The sequence below is a fragment of the Epinephelus fuscoguttatus genome, linkage group LG3 (genome assembly GCF_011397635.1).
Source record: "Epinephelus fuscoguttatus linkage group LG3, E.fuscoguttatus.final_Chr_v1".
In the NCBI taxonomy this organism is placed as follows: Eukaryota; Metazoa; Chordata; class Actinopteri; order Perciformes; family Serranidae; genus Epinephelus; species Epinephelus fuscoguttatus.
In genome coordinates this window covers 19556606-19581530 of record NC_064754.1, presented here as the reverse complement: position 1 = coordinate 19581530, position 24925 = coordinate 19556606, and the positions used below count along the sequence as shown (strand labels likewise).

General features: G+C 40.9%; 1 protein-coding gene across 4 annotated transcripts in view; it reads left to right on the top strand.

Annotated features, from left to right (window-relative positions):
- Positions 1–21024, top strand: part of npnta (nephronectin a) — a 71783-nt gene extending 50759 nt beyond the window's left edge. For all 4 annotated transcript variants that reach the window (XM_049571098.1, XM_049571099.1, XM_049571100.1 and 1 more), the window contains 7 exons: positions 1939–2073; positions 4340–4462; positions 5830–6240; positions 13712–13801; positions 15335–15433; positions 18998–19257; positions 19448–21024. In XM_049571098.1, the coding sequence (XP_049427055.1) occupies positions 1939–2073; positions 4340–4462; positions 5830–6240; positions 13712–13801; positions 15335–15433; positions 18998–19257; positions 19448–19558 (1229 nt within the window). In that variant the 3' untranslated portion in view covers positions 19559–21024. The remainder of the gene's footprint in view (positions 1–1938; positions 2074–4339; positions 4463–5829; positions 6241–13711; positions 13802–15334; positions 15434–18997; positions 19258–19447) is intronic.
- The last annotated feature ends 3901 nt before the right edge of the window (positions 21025–24925 follow it).

Below are 24925 nucleotides of genomic sequence, written 5' to 3'. Positions count from 1 at the left end.
CAGTAGTAAAAGCATCCTGAGCAGAGCGTGGAGAACGAGACTCTTTATCAAGGAACTTACCCTTTTTTTAAAAAAAAAAAAGTGTAAAGGTACAGTCACATTACACTGCCATCCTTCGCTCCATCTCCCATTCACTTCTATTGAAGCACAGTGAATGGAGGACCGTGAATTCAAGTCTGCATTTCCTGTTTTGCTGCAATCTCTAAGAACAGGCAGCCAGAGTCAAAGATTAACTCAGCCCTGTGGTTCATAAATAATTTGCAATGTTTTTAATTTGTATGAAACAGCTCCACTACTAATTGACATGTGAAATCAACTCCTATCTACTATTTTTGATATATAAATGTGGATGAATTATGTAGGAGGAAATAAAAGGAAATTAGCACAATGTGAAACACAAAGAAAACCAAACTGCAGGAAAGAAATTCTGCAGCTGGTGGACGATATAACAAGCAGAAATCACCACATCTACCACGCTGACAAGTGCAGACAGCGAAGATACATGAAAAGAGACTGAAAACAAAATCAGTGCCAGCTTTATTTGTGTTGTTGTGTTGCACCCCTGATAAATGACTTACGGAAGCTACGTCATAAAGGATTTGATGAAGAGCTTCTATTCTTTGCAAGTAGCAGTGAAAGTGAAGAATTTTCACCCTTTATCTTGAGCTTAAGTCCAAAATTGAACTTGTAGCAGTTTGACAGATACGTCCCAGATGGTTGACAAAATATATTTTGGTTAATTGGATTCATGATTTGATGTGAAATGTTTCAAATTTCGTATTGCCCTTTTTTCTTTTTTTAATGAACACTTGCTATTTGTGTACTCAAAATGGATCACGCCAGAAATCCCCTTAAGAAGGATGTCTGATGATCCACTCGGATGAAGTATTGACTTGTTTTGCAGTGTGACAGAAAATTAATGACAAAGCGTATTGATGTTTTGCATTGTTGCAGAAGTTTGGTATGAGACAGCTTCATATTTCAATGCTGCCTCTCATACAAATCGCTTAGTGTATCAGACAAGTTGTCAAGTAAAACACAATTGCGGGGCTTAATATCGGCTGATGTATAATGTAACTATGAATAAGGGTTTTAATCTGATGCGTAAAGATTTGCTGCTTTGAAAAATCCAGTCGGAGCCATCTTCACATCCAGATGTAATGTTCATTAAAACAGGCATTTATGAGCAATATTAATATTCATTTTGACAGTGACTGTATTTATGCGTGCAAATGTGTGTGTTATGTAAAACATGATCATTCACAACTCCTCTGTCAGTAGCTAAATAATTCAACTGTTGGCCATTAGGCAGCTCCACTGGAGCAGTTTGGGATTAAGCACTTGCTGATGAGAACCTCAACAGTAGTTGTTAGGGGATAAGAGAGCTCTGCACACTTACTTCACTCGCTTGTGTTCCCAGCTGGTCCAGGTGTCTCTGTGTTTTGAATGTCCTTTTAAACAACAGTCCCTGTAGTGCCGCGGCGCCTCAGCTGCATTATGCAGCAAATAAATTAATGATTTTAAGGCAAATGCGTTGAGCCTCTCCTGCGTCTAAATATTAATGCCCACATGCCTGCAAAGGTGATCAACAGAGACACTTAGAATAGGTCTTTAAATAATGAAACAAGGTACTGTGCATTGTATTCTGCTCGCTGAACAGAATCCCTAATGTGCTTTGTTCATAAATGAATACTAACCAGGGGAGGTGAAAAAGTCTTCTGGTACGAACAGAGATGTTTGTTTAGTTTTGGATTCAATTGCCTTTTTCTTTAACCTTGAAGTTTTTCATTGTGTTGTGTTATTTTGAATGCATTACATACTGTATGTGACCAACTCTAAAAGAAGTTTTTAGTAAAAAGTGATGAATACATTACGTTTTAATGTGGATATTTTCTCCTGTGTAAGAACCTGCATCTTTGATTATTTCTCCTCTTGCAGATGTGGATGAGTGTGCAGCAGGGATCGCGGTGTGTCCCAGGTTCAGGAAATGCATAAACACCTTTGGTAGCTACATCTGCAAGTGCCACGAAGGCTTTGACCTGCAATACATCAACGGGAAATACCAATGCATAGGTACTGTCACAAGGTCTCCTCAATGAGGCTTTTACAGATAAAACCTACAAAGGTCATGGATGCACTTGTTTTGACTCATAACCAGGTTATTTTTAGTGATGCAGGTTTGCTTTTACACCAGACACTGAGGAAAAGAAAAGATGGCACACACACATATTAACACATTAAAAAAAATGCACTTTGAATAATAGTCTGGTGCAATTTGTGCCTGCTTTAATACTTTCTCCTGCAATTTCAGAAGATAACAGCACTCAGTTACTGTTCTTCTATGCAATTATGACAGACTTATTTTATTTTACTTATTTTATGCTGCTTTATACTGCCATTTCACTGTGTTGTTTCAGGGGCTAATATTTTACTTTCTACTCCTCTGCATTCATCTGATAGCTGTAGTTAGCAGTTGCTTTGCAGATTAAGATATTACGCACAAAACACATGATCAGTTTATAAAACATGACGCATTATTATAGATTTATCCACTCAGCATTGACATTCAAATTAGCTTTACCTTGAACTGCTACAACATCAGTAATAATAATCCAGTAAAGTCCTAATATCACATCATAGAAATACTCTGTTACAGGTAAAAGCCCTGCATTCAGCACCTTGCTTAAGTACAGGTACAAATATGCACATCAAAATGTACTTACAGTGCAAAACAGGAAAACTACTCATTATGCAGAGTGCTCCATTTCAGTATGATATATAATACATCACTGATGCATTAATGTATACATTACTTTCATGTTGGAGATGGGCTTATTCGTCACTATATGCACTGCTTGGTAGTGGGAGTGGGAATCACCAGAGGCCTCATGATATGATATCTAATAAGGTTTCAGTCTGCTCATCTAATGTCAGTCCTTTTTATTGCAGCAAAATGTATCGAAAGGACACAAAAGGCAATTGATTTTATTATTCTAGTATTTTAGTTCTCTACCAAAGTTTATTATTTAGTTGTAATATTGATAATTTATATAGAGAAAGAATCAATACTTGGCTTTCTTGTATCGATACAGTTTTGCCATGCAAAATATGGCGATACTATGCTGTATACATTTTTGCCCCACCTTTACCAGGTAGCAGTCAAGTCTTATCTTCATACATAACACATTATCATTTATTTGTTAATTTTATTTTGTATTATTAATCAGAATCTGTAAAGTATTAAAGCTACCAAATAAATGTAGAAAAAGTACAATATTTTCATCTTAGATGTAGTAAAGCAGAAGTACAGACTAGCAAAAAGTGGAAATACTCAAGTTAAGTTCGAGTATCTCAAAATTATACTTGAGTAAATGTACTTTGTTTTATTCCGTCACAGTGATAAAGTAACATTTTGATAAGTGAATTTAACTTAACGTCCTACAATGAGACACTGCCATGTTTACTCTTTTTCCACCACTGGTGCTAACTACTTTTTAAGAAGTTGATTTTACTGTATTGAGACCTGCAATGTAATATAATACAGTATAGCATCACATGTAAAATATACCACTGCTTAGGAACTTGAAAATTGATCTAAAATCAAAGCAGATACATATTGAAGTCAGTTTAGTCCATCTCACAAAGTAGGATCCCTGATTCCATTCATTTACATTTGCAATGCTCTGTAGTGAAAGTGATAGATGAAGAAAATACTAAATAAAGAATTAGAATAATATAATAGGCAAGTTGCACTGGTGTTTCTATAAGGTCAACAAAATGTACAACATGTTTTCCTTTGTTGTCTGTGCTCATGTCATTTATATGTGTTATTTTAAAGGGCCTTTTAAGGACAGGCATTACAAATGATCACTGAGATACATTGCTTTGCATAACTGTCTTGCAAAACTATATCCATATTGTATTTGTCCCTATCAAATAAACGTTAACACCATACTAAACCATATCATATATTCTACACACATCCATAGGGTTACACTGAATCTCAGCAGCATTTGATGCACCATCTCCAATCTTTACTTATTAATTTTGTTTTTTAGAACAATTTTTTATAGCAGTTCCTCCAAAATGCTTCAAAGACCCTCCAGCTCTGTGTCAGAGAGGATCTCTGATGAATAACTCTCATTTTGCTCTGGCATTCACAGAGGGATCACTGTTATTCACTTAAATGCTTTCACTAAAAGTACATGTGACATAAACTTTGAGCCCTCCTTGAAGTGGATGCGAAGCAATTATCCTTTGATATTCCTCTGTTGCGTCTGAAGGTTTTTCACACTTGCACCCAGTAGCTGAATGCTGTTATGTTTCCATTATCTTTCAGATGTGGATGAGTGCTCTTTAGGTCAGAGCCACTGCAGCAGCTTCGCCACTTGCTACAACACGCCAGGCTCGTACAAGTGCAAATGCAAAGACGGCTACAGGGGGATGGGCCACGACTGCAAACGTAAGAGCTGAGAACCAAAACCCCTTGGCCCCGATGCTCACTTTTGCAAAGAGGAGCGGGGCCTCACATTTTTGTTTTCTCTGCCCGTGCTTTTTAAAAAGCCAAGAAAGCAAGAAGGAGGGAGGAATAGCTTCACAAGCACAGAGTCGGGACTGAAATTCCTTCCTTTGTATTGGCTGTCAGTCATTACTTGAATCACCCTACTCCCTTATCACATGTGCCCAGAGTGAGCCTTGACTCCTCTCTTGACATCTGGCCATTTTAGTCAGCCAAAAAGAGGAGTCATCATCAAATGTGATATATTTCTTTTCCTGGTAGTTTGTTTCATTTTGCTTGCCGACACAGAGTTCATTAGTCTGTGCATCTGCAGTTTTTTACAGCCGCTCAGTGGACAAGAAGTCATTTATTCTCCACAGTTATTTAATCATCTAACAGACACAACTGCTGTACCAGTCTATAGAGTAGAGAGGATGCCTCCTGGTGTAGTGAGCTGCAAATATTTCACCCTGTCGCCTGCCCAAGGGGGTGTGAGCCACAAGTGCTCTGGGAGTCGAGTTGCAATATCCTATTTGTGTATCACATATCAAAGTCGCCCGCAACCTGAGAAGGCAATAACTGAGTTCAAACATCGTGCCTTTGTCCACTCTCATTCTTCACTCATGAAACCCTTATGAAGCCCCTCCACCACCGCCACATCACACCACCACCCCCAGTCTCAGTCTCTGCTCCTGACGTGAAGAATGTGCTGAGGAACAAAGGAAAAGGAGGTGTAACTTTGATGACATCAGCAAAGCGAGGGTGATCTCTGGGGCACAGCAGCCTGTTTGAGTGCAGGGTTCATTCCGCACACACAGAGCAGCTTTAGCCTGATGCTGCGAGGCCCCTGGCTATGAACACACAAAGAATTACTAATCAGGTCGAGCGCATGAATGGATAAAAAGCCACTGTCAGAGAGCAATATTGATTTCACAAAAGCAGAAATTCAGTGGACGTGGGGTGTCTTTGTGGGTTAGTTTGTGAAGGCATCCTGTCATGTTGCACGCAGCTTTCCCTGCGTCTCTCTTTTACCAGTCCCATTGAGAAAAACATGTCCAGGATTGTCTTTTAAAAAGCCCCAAATTAATGAATAAATGATTTTATGGGCCTTTGTTTGGTGAGCCTTTGCTTCAGTGAGATTTGAGACACCCAATTTGTTTTAGGATGCTAACATTTAGTTAAAGGATATCAGGAGATGTCTCTGTAGATGAAAGAAAGCCCGCCTCTGCAAAAGTCAGACTAATCATTGCAGTTAATCTGCAATTCTACACCTCATTAACTCTTAAGTGCTCATATTTCAGTACTCCATCTGCATTCTCTTATTATTTCAGCCATTCCTAAGGTTGCTATTGACCCCCCGAGACCAGGCAAACTGCCTCCAAATCATCACAACCGCATCCCTGACATTGATCAGAGGAGGACCACCACCACCATCCACCCACCAGTGACTCAAAGGAGGATCTTCCCCATTATCCCCAAATCGACAGCCGCGACTATGACAACCACGACAACGACCAAAGCACCTCCGAAGAGGGTCACCCCACCTCCACGCAAGCCGGCAGTTCCCACCAGGAGGCCCTTTATCCCAACCAGGAAACCACCAGCACCCACGCGCAAGCCCTACATCCCACCAAAGCCAGCGGCTCCAACCAGACGCCCCACGCCAGCACCAGGCGCACCAGTCACACCAGTAGACAACACCATCCAGAAGGAGGTCACCAAACAGAGAGGGGATGTCCACAGTAAGAACTAGCTCTATATGTTATTCTGTTTGAGTGTTTGTAGATGACATTTATTACACTATCTAAATCTAAGGGTTATTCAACAACGTAACTGAAGGGTTTAGAGTAATAGATGGGAAATCAACGTTTTGGGTCTCTCTTTAACTGATCACACACGAAACAAGAAGGGCAATCAGTGAACAGTGACAGTGAAAATTAATTTGTGCTTTCGTCCCGCAACCCAGATCCACTCCAAAATGTAGTCGGTTCCTTTTTGGTCCAGACTACAGCCTTCCAACAAGTTTATGAAAATTGGGCCTGTAATTCTGCCGACAAACAGACAAACAAACCACCAAACAGCTGAACTAAAACCATAACTTCCTTGGCGAAGGTAATTGTAGGCCTCTTTACAAATATTAACAGTGTTAGCCACTTGTTGGCCACTTGGGGGCAGTACATGAAGGTGTTATATAAAACCTGTTAGCAAGCCCTTGTCTATTTACATGTCCAGGAGATACGCAGCATAATTTTAATTTATGTGGAGTTGTGTTTCTGCCCACCTGACAAAAATAAGATCCCATATTTACTCTCCTTTTAGCTCTGCTATTGGTCTCTACCACAGACTGTATGTAAAGGTGGATAATGTGCCTCCACTTCCTGGCATGATACAAAAATGAAGCCAAAACATCCCTGATACAGCCGGTGCCATCTTGCATTGGTGACGTCATTTAGAGCCAGTGTCTGCGCAGTGGCGATCTCTGTGGTATGGAGTTCCCACCCATACACCATACACCAACTGCAAGCAGTACACCAATTACAGCATCAAATAACCATTAAAAGCAAACATATCAGAAAAATGAACACTGGAACATACACCTATTATTGAGAAAAATGTATTTGACGTGTAGTTTGATCTTTTAGTTTGGCCAGTGTACCATAAACTAACATGTAGTGGGTGGGGTTTGAGACCTATACTGCAGCCAGCCACCAGGGGGCGATCGAGATGTTTTGGCTTCATTTTTAGGGAGCTGTCATCTCATCCATCTTTATAAACAGTTTATGGTCTCTCCCAACTCCAGAGGGAAATATCTGGCTCTCTTAAATGCTGTTTTGCACTGAACAGGTAGTGTACAGTGGATGTGAGGAGGTTTTTCACTGAAAACAGCTGTTGTGTCTGGAGATGACACTGATAAGAATGATGAGAGTGAACCTTAACAGGAAAGGAGTGTGCTGTAGAAGCAAAATGATGAGCTGCTATGCTGACTGATAATTCTCGTCGGGTTCATCTCCACAAGCAACACCTTTCACACATATACACATATTCATTTAAGATATTTAGCCTTTCAGAGCAGCTTTAATAGAAAACATTAGAACCTGTTGCTTTATCAGGTTATAATCTCTGTATATTTATGTTTGATAGTGAGGTGAACATTCTGTGTTCTTCTGGGTCACAGACTTTGACACTAAAAGCCACTTATTTGTCTACGGATTCATCTTCATCAGCTTCCTGACAGGTTTCCGCTCACTAAATTGGAGCATATTTGCATATTTCTTCATCTGAATCCAGAAACATTGTGTTTATTATGACACATGTCACCATCTGGGGAATCAGAAGTGATGTTTACCCGACAGATGATGAGTATTATCATATTCATTTTGTATTCAAACACATGAATATGTGCACACATGGTGTGGAACAGTTGGCAGTCAGCTCCCATGTGTACAAAGTTTATCTGCCAGCTAACGACATGAAAGAAGTAATGCTTAACATTTAAAAAGAAATCTGAGAGATTGTTTTTAATGTAAACCGGTGGAAATGGTTGAAATCAAAGTTCTTTCAACATCAGATTAATGTTTTCAGGTAGTTGTCTCCCTGTAACACTTTACTTTCTCATATGATCAAGTATATCCACCCTCATGTCACAGTATGTTATGTAGATTCGTGAACAAATTCATTCATTTTCCATAATCACTTTTGGGGGTCGCAGGGTGCTGGAGCCTATCCCAGCTGACATTGGGTGAAAGGTGGGTACACCCTGGACAGGTCACCAGACTATCACAGGGCTGACACATAGAGACAGACAACCATTCACACTCACATTCACACCTACGGACAATTTAGAGTCACCAATTAACCTGCATGTCTTTGGACTGTGGGAGGAAGCTGGAGTACCCGGAGAACATTCAGACTCTACCCCACCCTGCGGTCCCAACCCCCCGTCCCAGGTTCGAACCAAGAACCCTCTTACTGTGAGGCAACAGTGCTAACCTCTTCACTACCATGCCGCTGTCATGAAGAAATAATGCCCATTTTTACAGTATGATGAATAAGTTTCAGTAATTCCAGTAGGCTGCTAAGTGTTAAAGTAAGTCTATTTCCCTCTCAAGGTAATTATATTTTTGGCTTCAGTTAACAAACTCAATCTGGTTCACAGCCAGGCTGTTGTTTATCCACATGTCACACCACGCTCCCTGCCAAGCATGTGTCTATGACACCAATTACATTCAGGATGCATCATCAGTCTTTGTTTTAGTCTGACATTCTCAATCAAACCTAAATCATGGAATTGAATCACAAAAATACCGTAGTAATGAGAGGCGGTCCAGATTTTCTCTTTTTGCCTTGACAAAGAAGGTAATAATCACTGCAATCATCTGCTGCTCTCTACTCACACTGTGAAATGCACGCACCTTTTCATAATGGTGTATTGCTTGTTAATGAGATAATCCCTGTGGCACGTCACTCCTTGAAATTGAAGCATTCAATTCAGGGCCAAAATCACAGTTTTCTGTTTGTCAACAAATCCCATGAAAGGAGCACCAAATGCATATTCATCTACAGCGTGGAACAGTTCCCAGGAAATGCAGTATTTACTCAATTTAGAGTAATTTGTGGAAAAGTACACTGCCCAGATATTTTGGAAAATGACTCGGCCTTTTAAAGAAGACACATTTAAAGATTAACTTCTTCAGCAAGAATAAGTTACCTTTAAAGCACTGAATGTCACAGATGGAACATTTGAGAGTATCAAAAGGATTTATTTGCAATAACACAAATATAGAATAATGCCAGCTTTATCCCTCTAACTGTATCCTCTGAGCGCTCACTGCATACAACGAACATTCTAACCAGGAACTCAAATGTGTAGTTTCAGTATATTTGCACATTATGATGATATACAGCCATATCAAGACACACCAGAAGGTGAGACTTATTAGAATCTTTAGTCCAGACGCAGTAACAGAATAAATTACGTTAAAAGTGTAATTGAACATCAGTAGAAGTGTCCCCCTACTCATTTGTGGTGTCACGCTCACTAGTGGGCGCAACAAAAGTCAGAGTTAACCAAAACCTAACATTCAGCTCCTTTGGTGTAGAAATATCTGGTGAGATGCATCAGAAAAGTACAGGATAAGAGGTGAGATACTGCGGTTCCGACTCACCTTGCCAGATGGCATCACATAATTAGAAAAAGGAAAGAGGAGAGAAGATTACATTAACACCTGTCTGCACTGCTTGAGGGAGACATCAATCTAATAGTTTGCACCACGGCAGAGCAGTTCGAGAAATCAGAGCTGCCGAAGATGGTTTGAATAAGATGAGAGTGGGAGGGAGGAGAGACACCGCTGAGTGATTATTCAAATAATTAGACGGAAATGGGAATCATTTGAATGAGAGCCTCGTGGCGTGAAGAACAGCTCAGCTGTGCCTCGAGTGCAGGTGTTTACTGAAGTCGGAGTGTGTCCAGTGAAACCTTGTGCCTCCAACCTTTTTGTATTTGCAGTTCAGATACAGTTCAATATTTTGGGGAAATACACAAATTTAATTTCCTGGCAAGAATTAGATGAGAGGATAACTCGTGTGTGTGTGTGTGTGTGTGTGTGTGTGTGTGTGTGTTTCAAGTGTGAATCTGCAGCCATGTGAGCAGCTGACAAAACTCCAGGAAGTCACTGCTTCAAGCCAGATAACAGTTTTCATTTGTATACTCATTTGTGCACTGATTGAAGACAGAGTGCTAATTAATGAGCTTTAAAGGTTCTGGCAGTCTGATTTATAGTTAGTAGCTGTACTTATAGACATGTGAGAGGTATCAGTCTTCTTATCCAACTTTCAGCAAGAAATTGATTAAACATTTTTCCTGATATCTAAATGTATCTTTTTTTTTTAATGAGTACATGATCCTCTGTAGGTTGACAAAGCCCTCAAACCTCTGTAGCTAATAGAAATTATTTGGTGTGATGTCAAGTTTACATTTTTCAATTACATTTAGAATGTCCACCCAACTGTGCCCAGTCACTGGGGGGGCTGTGGCTGAGGGGTAAAGCAGGTCATCCACTAATTGGAATATCAGCGGTTTGTTCCCCAGCGCCTCCAGTCTGCACGTCAAAGTATCCTTGGGCAAGATACTGACCCCCAAACTGCTCCCCATGGTTGTTCCATCTGTGTGTGAGTGCGAGTGAGTGGTTACTGAGTAGCAGGTGGCATTGTGTATGGTAGCCTTGGTCACCAGTGTGTGAATGGCTAAATGTGACTCATATTGTAAAAGCGCTTTGAGTGGTCGGAAGACTGGAAAAGCGCTATACAAGTGCAGTCCATTTACACTTCTAGAAAAGACACTGAAAATGAATGTAACTATAGCTCATAGAGTTTAACTTATTTTGTAATTACTGTTAATAAATGATGTGTATTTAAAATGGCACGTGTATTTAAAATTTGAACTTACTTAAATAAAGATTATGTAAAATAAATAAGGTAAATTCCATGAGCTCTAAGGTTAGTTCAAGATGAGCCAGGCCTGCGCAGATTTAATCACCAGCGATCGCTGCACAATGCATGCTGCTTAGTTTTGTGTCCAACTCCATCCCAACTTGCTCTGTTGTCATACAAAAGTAGATAGTGATAATATTTGCGAGAGCGAGCTGGCTGCAGTTTTTAGAGCCAAGCGCTGCAGTTGCTCTCCACCGACTGCAAGACCCAAGGCGTGATGGGAAACGCTTTGGCTCTCATTTGTTCTAACAGCTGATTGGTTTAGATGTCGACTCAACAATATGACGTTTTGACAAACTTTAGATGTTATTTGTCTGATTTGAAGGTTTATGATGTGAACAGAAAACATGTTGTGTTACTGATGGTGAAGTTTAATCGTCAGAGACTACATACATTCATCATAAACTATACAGAGTCTACTGTATATTAACATCGGGGCTGTTTTAATTATTGAAGTATTTAACATCACTATAACATCAATTTGCCATAATTAAAACAGTTGGAGACTGAGAACAAACTGATATATGAGTCTGATAACATTTAATAAATCAACATCATATCTGACAGGATGTGAGTGTGTCTTTGACTTCCTGTACGGACTGAAGGCTGCTGGAAACTGTCCGACATCACTGCAGCTTTCTTTCACCGCCTCCTGCTGCAGCCGCCTGCTCTCGTCCATTTTCCAGGCGAGGCACGGTTCATCCCGAACGAGCCTATTTTTACATAAATTCCAATGGTCTATTCTTTTCCGTCTCATTTGATTTAATTACATAAATGTTTTTTTTGGTTTGTGTTGGAATTACTTGACCCAGAAAGATAAAAATATATATATATATATATATATAATGTAATGATTTAATAATATGTCAACAAAGGGGAAGTTTAGTCATATTGTATTTGAAAAAAAATTAATCATGAAGTATGCTGTGTTTGTCTCCAAACCTAAAAAAAGAGTCAAGAATCAGTTATTGCTCAACACTTTGGCAGAACATAGCAAATCCCCCTTGACCAGCTTTTATTCGCCTCCCAAATACTTGGATGAAATGAACCGCAAAAGGTCAAGAGGTAAAATAACCGGGGCAGCCAATGAGCTGCTTCAACATAGTTGTTGAACAAATGCACCCTAAGTTGTTTACAGGGTCACTTCCCTCAAATTGCAAACCTAGCTGTGGTGGTGTCTGCCCGTGCACAGAGTTACAGTATTATGCACTGAGGTTCTGAGACATCTGAGATCGCTCCCCTAACACAGTGGAGGTTAATGGAATTAAAGGAATTCATTGGGAAAACATTGAGACATTTGTCTTTGCAGAAACAGTGTCCCAGATAGTCTGGATAATCCACTGACCTTGCTGTGAGAATTTTTCATTTGAACTACTTTCGACTGAAGTAAAATGAAAAGTGTTAACAGTGAGGGTCTGTGGATCAGACAAAGTGAACAGGATGTTGTTTCTGGAAAGACACATAGCTGAGAGTGTCTACATTTTTAATTATCTGAGCAGCACATTCCTCGTGGTATTAGAATCTCCTTGTTTTTGCCATTTGGATATGTATTTTTATTTTTATATACAGTCAGTGTGACATACCTTTACTTTACATGTTTTGTACTTTGATTAAACTGACCCTTTAACATAGAAAATGACATCACAGAGCAGCTATTTTATACTTGTAGCATCAGCGTCACCGTTCAGATTACTGCTCCCTTAATTGGCATATGGTCGTATTTACTCTTTATATATCTGCTCTACAACCGGGCACAGGAAATCAAGGGGCGGGAGGAGACCCTCATTCCTTAAAAGCACAGAGACACACAAATACACACACACACACACACACACACACACATACACAGTCCTGAATGCCTGGGATTGCTGGAGAGCCTGGTGTGAGTGTGACCTTCCCGCTGTCAGATTCCTTCGACTGTCAGACTACATCGCAGTCTGCCAGGTGGTTGTGACCCAGTGTTGGGATTAGCCCTTTCAGTTCTCAGGCTGACTGGAGGGGGCCGAGTCTGGGAGCCGACGGTTCAAGTGCAGGTTACAGTGCATTCATTGCATAGGAGCCAGAATCCGCCTGGGATGCTGGGAATACTTTTATTGATAGTTTGTCTTAATAGATTCCCCTCGCTTGTCTCATCTGGAGCAAAACATACTAAGATGATGGTGTTTTGGAACCTCTTCATGAAAGGCATTGTAAACCCAGTAAAGACAGTTTTTATTCTAAACGAGTAAAAGAGCCAGAGCACATTTCGCTACAGGAGGCTCGCCACTGTAAAAGTATGAGAAAGAACTTTCTGTGCTTCACTTGTCAGTCGACCTTTACAGTAATAAGACAGCTTGGCTTATAGTATTTTGGGCAGTGTGACCCCATTGGAGAAGGGAAGAGTCTATTTTCAGACTGGCTGTGTTGTGTACTGTATGTGTGCGGCAGCAACGTTTGCCCGCATGTTGCATCAGATGAACCATCGGCCTTTTGCTTGTTATGATTCACATTTGACTTGTAGTGTTTCTGCCGGTTTTCTCAGGTATTCTGGTCTGGTGCTGTGTTTTTAAATGGGCTTAGCTCTGGATATGCAGGCACTAAACCATGACATTGATTCATCCTTGCAGAGTCCTTGTAGAGTAATGAAAGAAAGCCACACAATAGCCACAAGCAGGGATGCCAGTGGACAAATATAATACCTGTTAATCCTTTATCTAAACCTGTGTCTCTCACCTCTCTTCTCAGTCCCTCGGAACCACGGCCATAACACTGTCCTTGGCATCGACTTTGACATTGAGCTCGGCAACACGGCAGACGAAGCCAAGGACGACCCAGGTAAACACAACACGTTTGACAGAGACAATCAGCAACAGCCCCGCTCGTAGCAGACTGCAAACCTCAAATGATGACGGACGAGCCACATTTGCTGTGGGCAAAATGAAACTGACAATCAATTCCTGCAGTGGTTGGTACCGAGGCGAAGATACTACAGTGACCAGATGTGTTTTGATAGGCTTTTCACCAGGAGGTGACACATGACATCTGGCCGTATCTGTTTAAGTAATGGCTCACAGCCCAGAATGCACCGCCAGACTTTTCCACTTTTCACATTATGCTTGCTTGATTGCTTGAATGATTAATTGATCACTTGAAGTACATCAGTGCTCCGCTCATGAGCTCCATAGCACTCAGTGTAAAGTTCCTATGGCAACTATAAGAAAAGAGCTTTTGTGAAGCGACAGCATTTTATCCATCATATTTGCTTGATGTGATTTATTGATGTCAATGGTATGCAGATTAAATTGCCTAATGGTTTAGTTGCGTGTTTATTTTGGTTCACGGTGCATCATTTGCTATGCGGCGTCAAGTGAGAAGGCGTTTTCATTGGCTCAGGAAATGAACTGCGAAGTGTTTTGTGGAATCCCTATTTCAGGGACAAAATGATGGATGTTATTCTTATCTCCGAACCAATTTGCACAGCAATGCATGGATGCTGCTGCAACTGTTTTGCCTGCATTCCCTTAATGTTATTGTCTAGGCATCATCGCTGGGGAAGAACTCATCAGTCACTGAATACTATGACTCTCTGTTGTAACTGTAATGTACTTTTATTATGGTGTAGGGTTTTGCGTGCATATGATAGGCTATATGTGTAGAAGTGCAGTCACTCTTAATCACACACACTTATATACTAGAGACCATCTTGAGATGGGATCACTCCGGGCGCGATACAGCGACTTGAAATGAGTGTGAGCCAGGGGTAAAGTGGAAGGTCTAATAGCTCCTTTCTTACTTCCTACCCCCCCCCCACCCATCTTCATACTCAGCCTTTATTTCATTCTCAGCTACACACCTGTGAAGTTCTGTGGCTGCATCTTGCTGAGTTGTGATGCAGTGCATTGGCAAAATCTGTACACACACAGGCGGGCAGACATATAAACACCTGGCAAAACCCACTACAAAAGGTGTCTCCAGGACCACACTTTGCCATGACTTCCCCTCTCTCTCACACACACACACAGACTCACAAGGAGAAAACGATACTGCAAAATTGTCATGGCTGGTAATCGTTCCAGCAACTCATCTACAAATATTCAGGGTATTTTAAAGAGAATGCATTTCTACTTGTGATTTATGCAGCTCCTTTTTCACTTGATTTGTCCTCAATGATTACAACAATACAGCAAATGTTTACATTTATACTGTACAATCATGCTTATCAGAAGGAGCTTCAACAGTCCTCTTGTTCCCAGGCACGTTGAGTCACACAGCAGGGCTCCTGCGAAGCATCACAGGGAGCAGAACGAAGCCTCTTTGCATGTGTGTGCGTCCTCCACTTCTCTGAAAAGTGTATTTTATTCTCTTCAGAGTCGGGCTATCTGAGCTGCTCCTTTGATGACGGTCTTTGTGGTTGGATCAGGGACAAAGACGGAGACCTGCACTGGGAGACGACGCCTGATCCATCAGGTAATTGAAGGGCTATTATCACTCACACACACACACACACACACGCAAGGAATATTGTTTATTTTATAGTCAGTAAATGGAAATGAGAATAGCTGCGTTCTTTCACTGACACGCACACGTATGCAAACACACAGAGAGGCAGACAATCTGAGCAGCTCAATTTTGTTCTACTCAATTACAGGTCAAGATGAAAATTACTTGAGGGAAGTAGTTTGTCTTTTCTGCGGATTAGTGCTTTGCTCTACAAAGCGATGCAAATGAGAAGTGGATTACGCGACCCGTCAGCGATACCTGTGGCTCACATTAAATGGGAACACGACACTGTTTTTCTTGGGGTTCAGACGAGGAGAAAACGTGAAGAATTACGTTGAAAAGACTCAGAGCAGAGTGTGTGAAGACTAAACAGCGCAGCATACTGGCACTGTATAAGCGACACTAACTACATCTGGCTTCCTCTGCCAACTGGCTTAGTCTTGCAGTTACTAGTGTGTTTCCAGACACTCAGAGTGAGGCCTTAGTTCAGCCAAGTTTGTGCTCACTCATTAGAGAAAATAAGGATTTTTGCCCAGACCTTTAAGTTCCCTGGAAAATCATGTACAGTAAATCATAATCTAAGCCCTGAGTGAGAGGAAACACATTTAACATTTCAATTTTCAGAAGCATGTGGTGAATAGATTCAATCAGAGCATTTCATTATCTTATTTACAGATATATGTGAGTGTGTCCACCTATATATGGCTTTTACCATATCTTCAGTATGCTGTGAAGCTTGCAAATTTTACTCTTCATCACTTAAAGTTTTTGTGATAGACAGCCACTGGCAAAGACTCATGGCTGTTAAAGGATTGGCACAGATTTGGAGGTGGCTCATAACTTATGCAGAAAGCGTCTGTGGCCTACAGATACGTATCACACCCCCTGTGGTTAACAGCAGCCCTGCACAGATCTGCTAGATAAGCAAAATACATCAGCATTAATCAGCTATCACCCAGAAGCACTCTCACCTTTAAATTTTTAAAACTATATAGCTCTGTTATGACTAACTAATGCATGAATTGATTAAAAAAAATAATAATTTGCCACCGGCAGCTGGCTGTACTTTGAGGTGATGAAACATAAGTGGGCCAAGTGTTTTTCAGTTCACTATTTTTTTTCATAGTTTCTCTCCTACATTTTGCACACTTGACTGTCAAGGTTGAAATATTTTTTATGTGTGCAAGGACAGGCAGACCTGCCCACATGTTAACGCTCTGTTGAAAAGTCAATGTCCTCCAATAACAAGGACACATTTTCTGACTAACACGTAGCAATAGGCCATGCTGCTTCTTTAGGTTCCGTTTCTAGTTGTGTTGGCGCCAAAAACAATAAGTTGAATGGACGGATTTAATTGCTTAAAGCATTAAAAAAGAACAGCATTTGCGAGTTTGCAGTGCGGAAAACTCAACAGCAGCTTGTCTTTCCAGAAATTATGTTTCACTGACTCAGGACAATCCACAGACCTTGTTGTCAACAGTGTGTGTGGGGACTGTTAAAAAGATCCAATGAAAAACAATTCAAGCTGAGCTCTGTCAGTTATCTAACAGTAAATAAATTGGATATTGTTCATGGTAAGAGCCAAGTTTCTGTTTATTTTTTCAAATGTTATTTTTCAGTGTTGCAAGCACCACAAATTAAACTCCGTCCAGCACCTTCTACAGGGGTGGCAGCAAAAATCTTACAAGGAGAAAAACTTAACAAATAAATAAATAAAAACAACATATTTTCCTCACTTACCCAACAGCATTGAGCCATGCAGATAGTTTTGTTTGTTTGTTTGGATAAACCAATCCCCTTTAATTATTAGAGATGGTGGCATTTCTTTTCTTGACTGTTTTAGTTTCAAATCAGTTTAGTTTTGTTTGTTTGTTTGGATAAACCAATCCCCTTTAATTATTAGAGATGGTGGCATTTCTTTTCTTGACGGTTTTAGTTTCAAATCAGTTTAGTTTAGTTTGTTTGGTTCAGTTTCAGTTCATTTTACAAAGGTTTGTAGTCCATGAAGCCTATTAATATGCAGACATCATGCACATTGAGGACACACTGGTGAGCATAAGTGATAAATCACACTAAATTTAGAGAAAAAATATAAGTGTGCTGCAAGCAGCAAAGGTGCAGCACTCTCACAGCAGGCTACAGCCCAGTGTTTAACATTCACAGAGGCCCACCACAGTGTGATTTTTGTCTTTTTTAGGAGGTACAGGGGACATTTAGGGGGAGACAGCAGGTCAACAGTAAACGCCCAATAGAAGTGGTATACATCATCTGAAAGCTGGGGACCTGAAAATTAATTTGAGATGCACCTCAGCACTGTGTGTCAAGTTTTTCTAGTCACAACTATGTAATAAACATTTTGGTTTGGTTAGGTGCCTGTATAGACTTTGAAAGTTTAGAGGGTTTAAGGGGGTATATGATGGATATTCCCATGCTCAATTATGTCTCATAAGTTGTTGCAGCAATATCTGAGTTGATACCATCTGCTAGAAGAAAAAGAAAAAGATATACTTTATTAATCCCTGAGGGGAAATTCAATGTTTTCACTCTGTTGTCATATACACCCAGGCCCGAAATACACACACATGCACAAACAGGACCTATACATGCATTAAATGGAAAGATGTCAGAGTGAGGGGGCTGCCCATAGACAGGTACCCTGTGCAGTTGCAGGTGATTTGCTCAAAGGCACCTTAGCAGTGCCCAGGTGGTGAACTGGCGCCTCTTCAGTGACCTGTCCATGCTCCATACTTGGTCCATACAGGGACTTGAACTGGCCCAAGTCCCTGTGGACTGAGCTACTGCCACACAACACAGATTTGGTGCTAAATTTTAGCAATTTTGTCCACTTGAGAAATGAGAAAAAAGTCAAAAATCCCCCCAAAACAACACATTAAGTCAGCATAGAAAAATCCATGCTAAGAAACCCTCTTATTGTCAATATTCTTACAAAAGCCATACATCCTCTGAATGCCCGAGGTCTCTAGTTTTTGGTTGTAAAGTTTAATGAGGCTGTGATTATCCTAGAGGTCACAATAGGTCATTTTAATGTGTGATGTTTTAAAAAATACAGTTTCGCTTCAATGAAATGGCTACTTTGGGGAATAACATGATCACACATGAATAAAATTGGGCTCATTGAATTCACAAGAGTGTTAGTTTTCCAGTCATACCCAATTTATGCGATTCCAAGACTGTTTAGGGACCCCATTATGCAGAAATATTAACATACAATGGGAAAAAATAACATTTCTGCTGCATGCAGAAAAGCTGCATGGGACCAGCATAAAATGGGCATGCCTGTAAAGGGGTGATTCGTGGATATCCATAGAGCCTACTGTCATAACATTTTGAGGTGAGAGGTCAAAAGATCCATGTGAAAGTGGTCATGCCAGTTCTTCCCTCGCTACAGTAGTGTGTTATTAAACCTCCTCCCTGACAAGCTAACTAGCACAATTTAGGGTTGCTGATTTTGATTACAAAAATATATTTGGTTTATTCATCCACCTTAACATCCGTTCCTTGCCTCCCCAGGTGGACGATACCTCACCATTCCTGAGGTAGGCAACAAGAGGACAGGGCGAGGGGCACGGCTGGTCCTTCCACTCACCCCTCCCTGGAACGACGGCAATCTGTGCCTGTCATTCCGGCACAAGCTGGCAGGTCACCACGTGGGCATGCTGCAAGTGTTTGTGAAGAAAGGAAAGCAGTACAGTCCAGCAGTGTGGGGCCGGACAGGCGGAAATGGCTGGAGGCACACCCAAATCACATTATGGGGCACAGGCCTGGAAAGTGTAAGTATCACAGTAAACATTTCAAAGAGTTTTTGCTCATACAGTGAGAATTTTAAATGATTATTTCTACAGACATTTTTGACAGTATGTCAAATGCTTGTTTCTGTTTATGAAAAATAAATCAGAGCAGCAGTCTTTCATCATAAAGCGTAGGTAGTACCTCAATGTGCATGTTGCTGCTGTTCACCAGGTGATCCTGAAGGGGGAGCGTGGGCGAGGCCGGAGCGGCGAGATGGCTGTGGACGACATCACCCTGAGGAAAGGCTCCTGCACGGAGGAGCACAATCTGAGGAGACTCTGACTGACAGAACAGAGAGAGGCAGAAAGAAAACAAGAGGGAAAATCATCTCAAAGAGAACTGACTCTGTTGTGACATCCCCTCACTCTGCCCGGGCTCTCGCTTATCCCCCCCCCCCCCCCCCCCCCTTCCCTTCCTCATCCCCATCCCCCTGCACCGCCACCCCTCCCAGCCATTCTGTGAACGATATCCGAAAATTTGTGCGTCTCCAGAACAGTGGGTTTCTCTCTCTCTCTCTCTCTCTCCCCTTCATCTGTCCATGAATAAAAAGACTGAATCGAAATGTCATGGGCGGATCCCAGCAGCACACCCCGCGTCTTCTCAGCCTCCCTCTCACTCCATCACCTTGTTACTATGAAACCTGCATGTATCTACTTACCATGGAAATGTCCTTCACCCTAACACAGCCCTGGCACCCTTCCAGCCACAACGCTAAGAGGCCCACGTTCACTTCATTTCTTCCTGGAGAGAGTATGCTTTTGCCTTGCTTTGATCTTTTAACCACAAGCCATTGCTTTTTATTTGCTTGATGTTAAAACACATGGCCAGGGGTGCATTTTATGACTGTTTCAATCAGCAAAACATCAGACATGGTATACATTTCTTTGAGGGTTAGAGGTATAAAAAAAAAATGTATGTAAAAGACAAATTGTATTTGTCATCATTTCTAATCCAGAACTCCAAATGTGATATAAACCCAAAGTATAAAATCAACCACAGAGTCAGTTTAGCTCTGCTTTTGTTGGTCTAATCTGAGTTTTTTGTATTGCAACTGCTCTATAGCACAGTGTGGACTGAAACGACGCAGCTTTCTTTTGTTGTCACAGTATTTCAGATCTGTTCGGTAGGAGAGGTTTAAAAATTTAGCCTCTTCCCTACCCTGATCTTTTATTGAAGCCTCCTAAAGTTGTTCATACTCTCTGTGGTCATTGTTTTTCAGATACTTGAAATGTGTCAAACAGAATCAGTGTATGATTTCTGACACTTGCAAATCAACACTTACTTTCTATTATACAGTACGTGCTTTCTTATTATAAGTGCAGTTTGTTATAAAAGACGATACCGACAACTTTTTAGGCTTTCACAAAATGTATTATTGTAAATGTAGTCGTGTGTACATACTCTAAAAGTTCAGTCCCATATGTTGTGTGGTTTATACGTTATGTAAATTCATACATGGATATTAATTGGATTTCAAAATCGTTGGTATTTCAGTTTTTGATTAAAGGACATGTATACAGCTGGAACCCTTGTGTAGTGCAAGGCTGTGTTTAACGTGCACACGATGTGTATGTCCATGTGTTATGGTATAATGCTCTGTCTGTAACTTGCAAAGCACATAGTTGCGTATCGTATGCTGTGATAATGAAGGGCATCGGCTGGAATTTTAAGGTTTTCTGTATGCATGGGTGCATTCACCGAATTCAGATTTATCCAGACCAGTATGTAAATAAAATACATTTGACTGATATGTTATGAAACAAAGCATGATTTCTTTTCTTATCCCAGTCACTGTCAGCAACACAGTGTGTGAAGGAGAAGTAAAATTTGTTGTTTAAAGGTTTCCTTTTGAGCTTTTAACTACCAGTTGCATTGTTGAGGTCCAGGTTTTGATGTTTTGATGAGCACGTTCCCATATTGTGAGGACATATACTGCTCAAAAAAAAAGGGAGCACCAAGTCAGTTAAACTATAGGGATTTCAATGTGTCCATTTAGGAAACACAAGTGATTGTGAATCAGTTTCACCTACTTGGGTGCAAGCGAGAGTGACAACAGGTGCAATGGAGAGGCAAAAGCAAGACAACCCCCCAAAAGGGAATGGTTTTACATGCAGTGGTCACAGGTAATTGCTCTCTCCTTATCCTTCCTGACTGATTCTTCTCTAGTTTTGCATTCTGCTAGTGTCCTTGTCACTGCTGGTAGCATGAGGTGGTACCTGCAGCCCAATCAGGTTACACAGGTAGTCCAGCTCCTCCAGGATGGCACATCCATATGTGCAGTCGCAAGAAGGTTTGCTGTGTCTCCCAGCACAGTCTCAAGAGCATGGAGGAGATACCAGGAGACCGGCTGTTATACAAGGAGAGCTGGACAGGGCCGTAGAAGGGCATCAACCTAGCAGGAACAGGAGGAGCACTTCCAGAGCCCTACAAAATGACCTCCAGCAGGCAACTGGTGTGCATGTTTCTGACTGTCAAAAACAGACTCCATGAGGGTGGCATGAGGGCTCGACGTCCTCTAGTGGGACCTGTGCTCACAGCACCATGCAGCTCAATTGGCATTCACCAGAGAACACCAGAATTGGCAGGTCGGTCATTGGGACCCTGCAGTGTATTATACTGCACAGGGATATCAACAGCGACAATGGTATAAATGATGGCATTCCTTCATTGCTGGACCTAGCAGGTTCAGCACCCAAGGCAAGCTTCTCTAGGTCCTCTCCCACTCCCAAAAAAGAAGTTTTCTGCAAACAACAAGAGTTAAGAGATAATGAGAAAGCCACACAAATAAACACTTGCAAATTTCTTCTTTTCTCTTTTTATTCAGTGCCCTTGGTGACTTCTGCCTTTTCATTTTTTTTTCAGTTTTATTTATAAAGCCCAATATCACAATTTCCCTCACAGGACTTTACAGCATACGACATCCCTCTGTCCTTAGGACCCTCGCAACAGATAAGGAAAAACTCCCCCAAAAAAACCCTTTAACAGGGGGAAAAAACGGGCAATAGATGTCGTACAGAACAGATCAACATAATAAATTAACAGTAATCTGTATGACACAATGAGACAGAGAGAGAGAGAGAGAGAGAGAGAGAGAGAGACAGAGAGAGATGCAGGACAGACGGTAATGATAATAGCTTACAACAACACTAATGAAAGTAATAATATTATGACTATAATTCTAGCTATTGTGGTACAGTATGTTGAAAATATATATTAATATCTGATAGTATATATATGTGACAATAATCATATATGTATAATAACAGTAGAAGTATGACTAATGATAACAGCAGCAGCAGGAGGCATCTGGCAGGACCACGGCAGCAGCACAACCACACACATCACACTATCCAGGCACCAAGTTAACCTGAGAGACAGTGGAGCACAAAGGCTCCGGAGAAGAAGCCCAGTTAGTGACATGCAGTATGGCCGAGTTAGTGACATGCAGTAACAGGACATGAGAGAGAGAGAGAGAGAGAGAGAGAGAGAAGGAGAGAAGGTGCCCGGTGTTTTATAGGAGGTCCCCCAGCAGGCTAGGCCTAAGTCAGCCTAACTATGGGCTGGTACAAGCCAAGCCTGAGCCAGCCCTAACTATAAGCTTTATCAAAGAGGAAAGTCTTAAGTCTAGTCTTAAATGTGGAGACGGTGTCTGCCTCCCGGACCACAACAGGAAGATGATTCCACAGGAGAGGATCCTGATAGCTGAAGGCTCTGGCTCCTGATCTACTACTTGGAGACTTTAGTGACCATGAGTAACCCTGCATTCTCAGAGCGCAGTGTTCTGGTGGGATAATATGGCACTATGAACTCTCTAAGATATGACAGAGCCTGACCATTTAGAGCTTTATAAGTTTCATTTTCTCTTACTCGAATGCTCTCCACATACACTCCACTTCACTATACCCATCAATGGTCTAGCTTGTTCTGACTGAGATAAACACTAACTGATGAACACATTAAGGTGAACTGCACAGGCCGGGACTAGAGGTGGCCCATGTCACCTAGGAACATCTGCCATTGCATTCATTTAACTAAAGAGGAGAAGAAGAAGAGGACAGACATTTTAAGTTCCAGTAACAATGCACGTTTTATAATGTTAATGCAGTCATGATTTTTTGTTAAACCCTAAGGTTGCACTCAGTGGTGAGGATCAAACAACTGTTTGTGTAAAGTGAAAACTCCAAAGGTTCCCTTGAGTATGATGCTTCAGAGTACTTTCTTCACTCTGGGACTGAGTAAAATGATCAAAGTATTATAGAATGACTGTGCTTGATTTATACAGTACCAGTTTCATAACAAAATCCAATTACTGCTGTGAGTTTCTTTACCTTTTACAGGCCGCTTCACTTTATTTATTTCAGTCAACATTGAGATTCAAGGCTTCTTTTATCAAGACGAATTTATTATGACAAATCCTAAAAAAAAACTTTAATCAAGACAGTGTATACATATGCAAAAGAAGACCTTGTTAAATTTTATGTAAATTAAAAGATTAAAGGATCAGGTCAGCTGAATTAATTTGGCAATCATTTGAGAGAAGCTGAATTTGAAAAATGTCACGAAGAGCACAATGGTTCTCAAAGTGAATAACAAATTTTTTAATAAATAAAAGAAAGACAGAAGATGTTCTTTGCAGATGACAGGCACAACCGATGACGGAGCTCAAATCACTTTGCAGACCGGCACAAAGCAGAAGGACGCACGCTTTGATTGAATATTTAATATTACTCACAGAAATTCAAAGATACATTCTCCTCATTTATACGACGGCCATGAAGCATACCTGTTTGAAGGCTGCCAGGTATCCGATAAAACTGAATAAAAGGAAGCCTCAAGCACAATTCCAGTCAATAATTCGACCACCATTATAAGTGAGTGTGCAAAGTATGCTGAACTGCAAGCAACCATGTTACATATCTTTCACACTCATATGTGTTGTCACACAAGTGGAAATGTTTAAATCACTGGATGTGCTCGCAGCAGTGTTGGGGTCAGCACATTAGGCTTCTCACGGAGGCACCAAAATGTTGGGAACATAAATTCGGGCTTCACACAGTGGGACCAATTATGTTGGGATTTAATTGGCTATCAGAAATAATTAAAAATTATTAATAATTATTAATTATGTTAAATAATGTGACTTAATTAACATTAAATCACCTCGTGGGGCACCATTCCCGTAAAGGGAAAAATGATAGCCAGTTAAAGATATCAGTCTCATAAAATACGCTAAACTATTAATTTGGAGTTTGATTAATAATTAAATTAATGACAACAACCAAAATTAACGGTAATGCCTGAAGGATTTCGGAGTTCTTGACGCAGCAGAGGTTGACTATTCATTCACTCTTGTGCAACATTAAACAGACAGCAGGCATGATTCCAAAGAATTATATTTATTCAAAAATTAGCATTACCGATCCTTGAGTGGATGGGAGAAAGAGTCACTTGGTGGTGTACTGCTGTTAGCCAGCAGAAGAAGGTTGGGAAGATCGTTCCAGGTGCAGTCTTTGTTGGGTCCTTTGTTCCAAAGGGTGAAACTCCAAGGAAGCTGGTCGTTCAGGGTTTAGCAGAGTTAGACGCTGGGTGCTAACTCACTTAGTTCCTTTTTGCTGGAAAGCTAGTTGTAAACCTTGTGTTTGCAAGAGA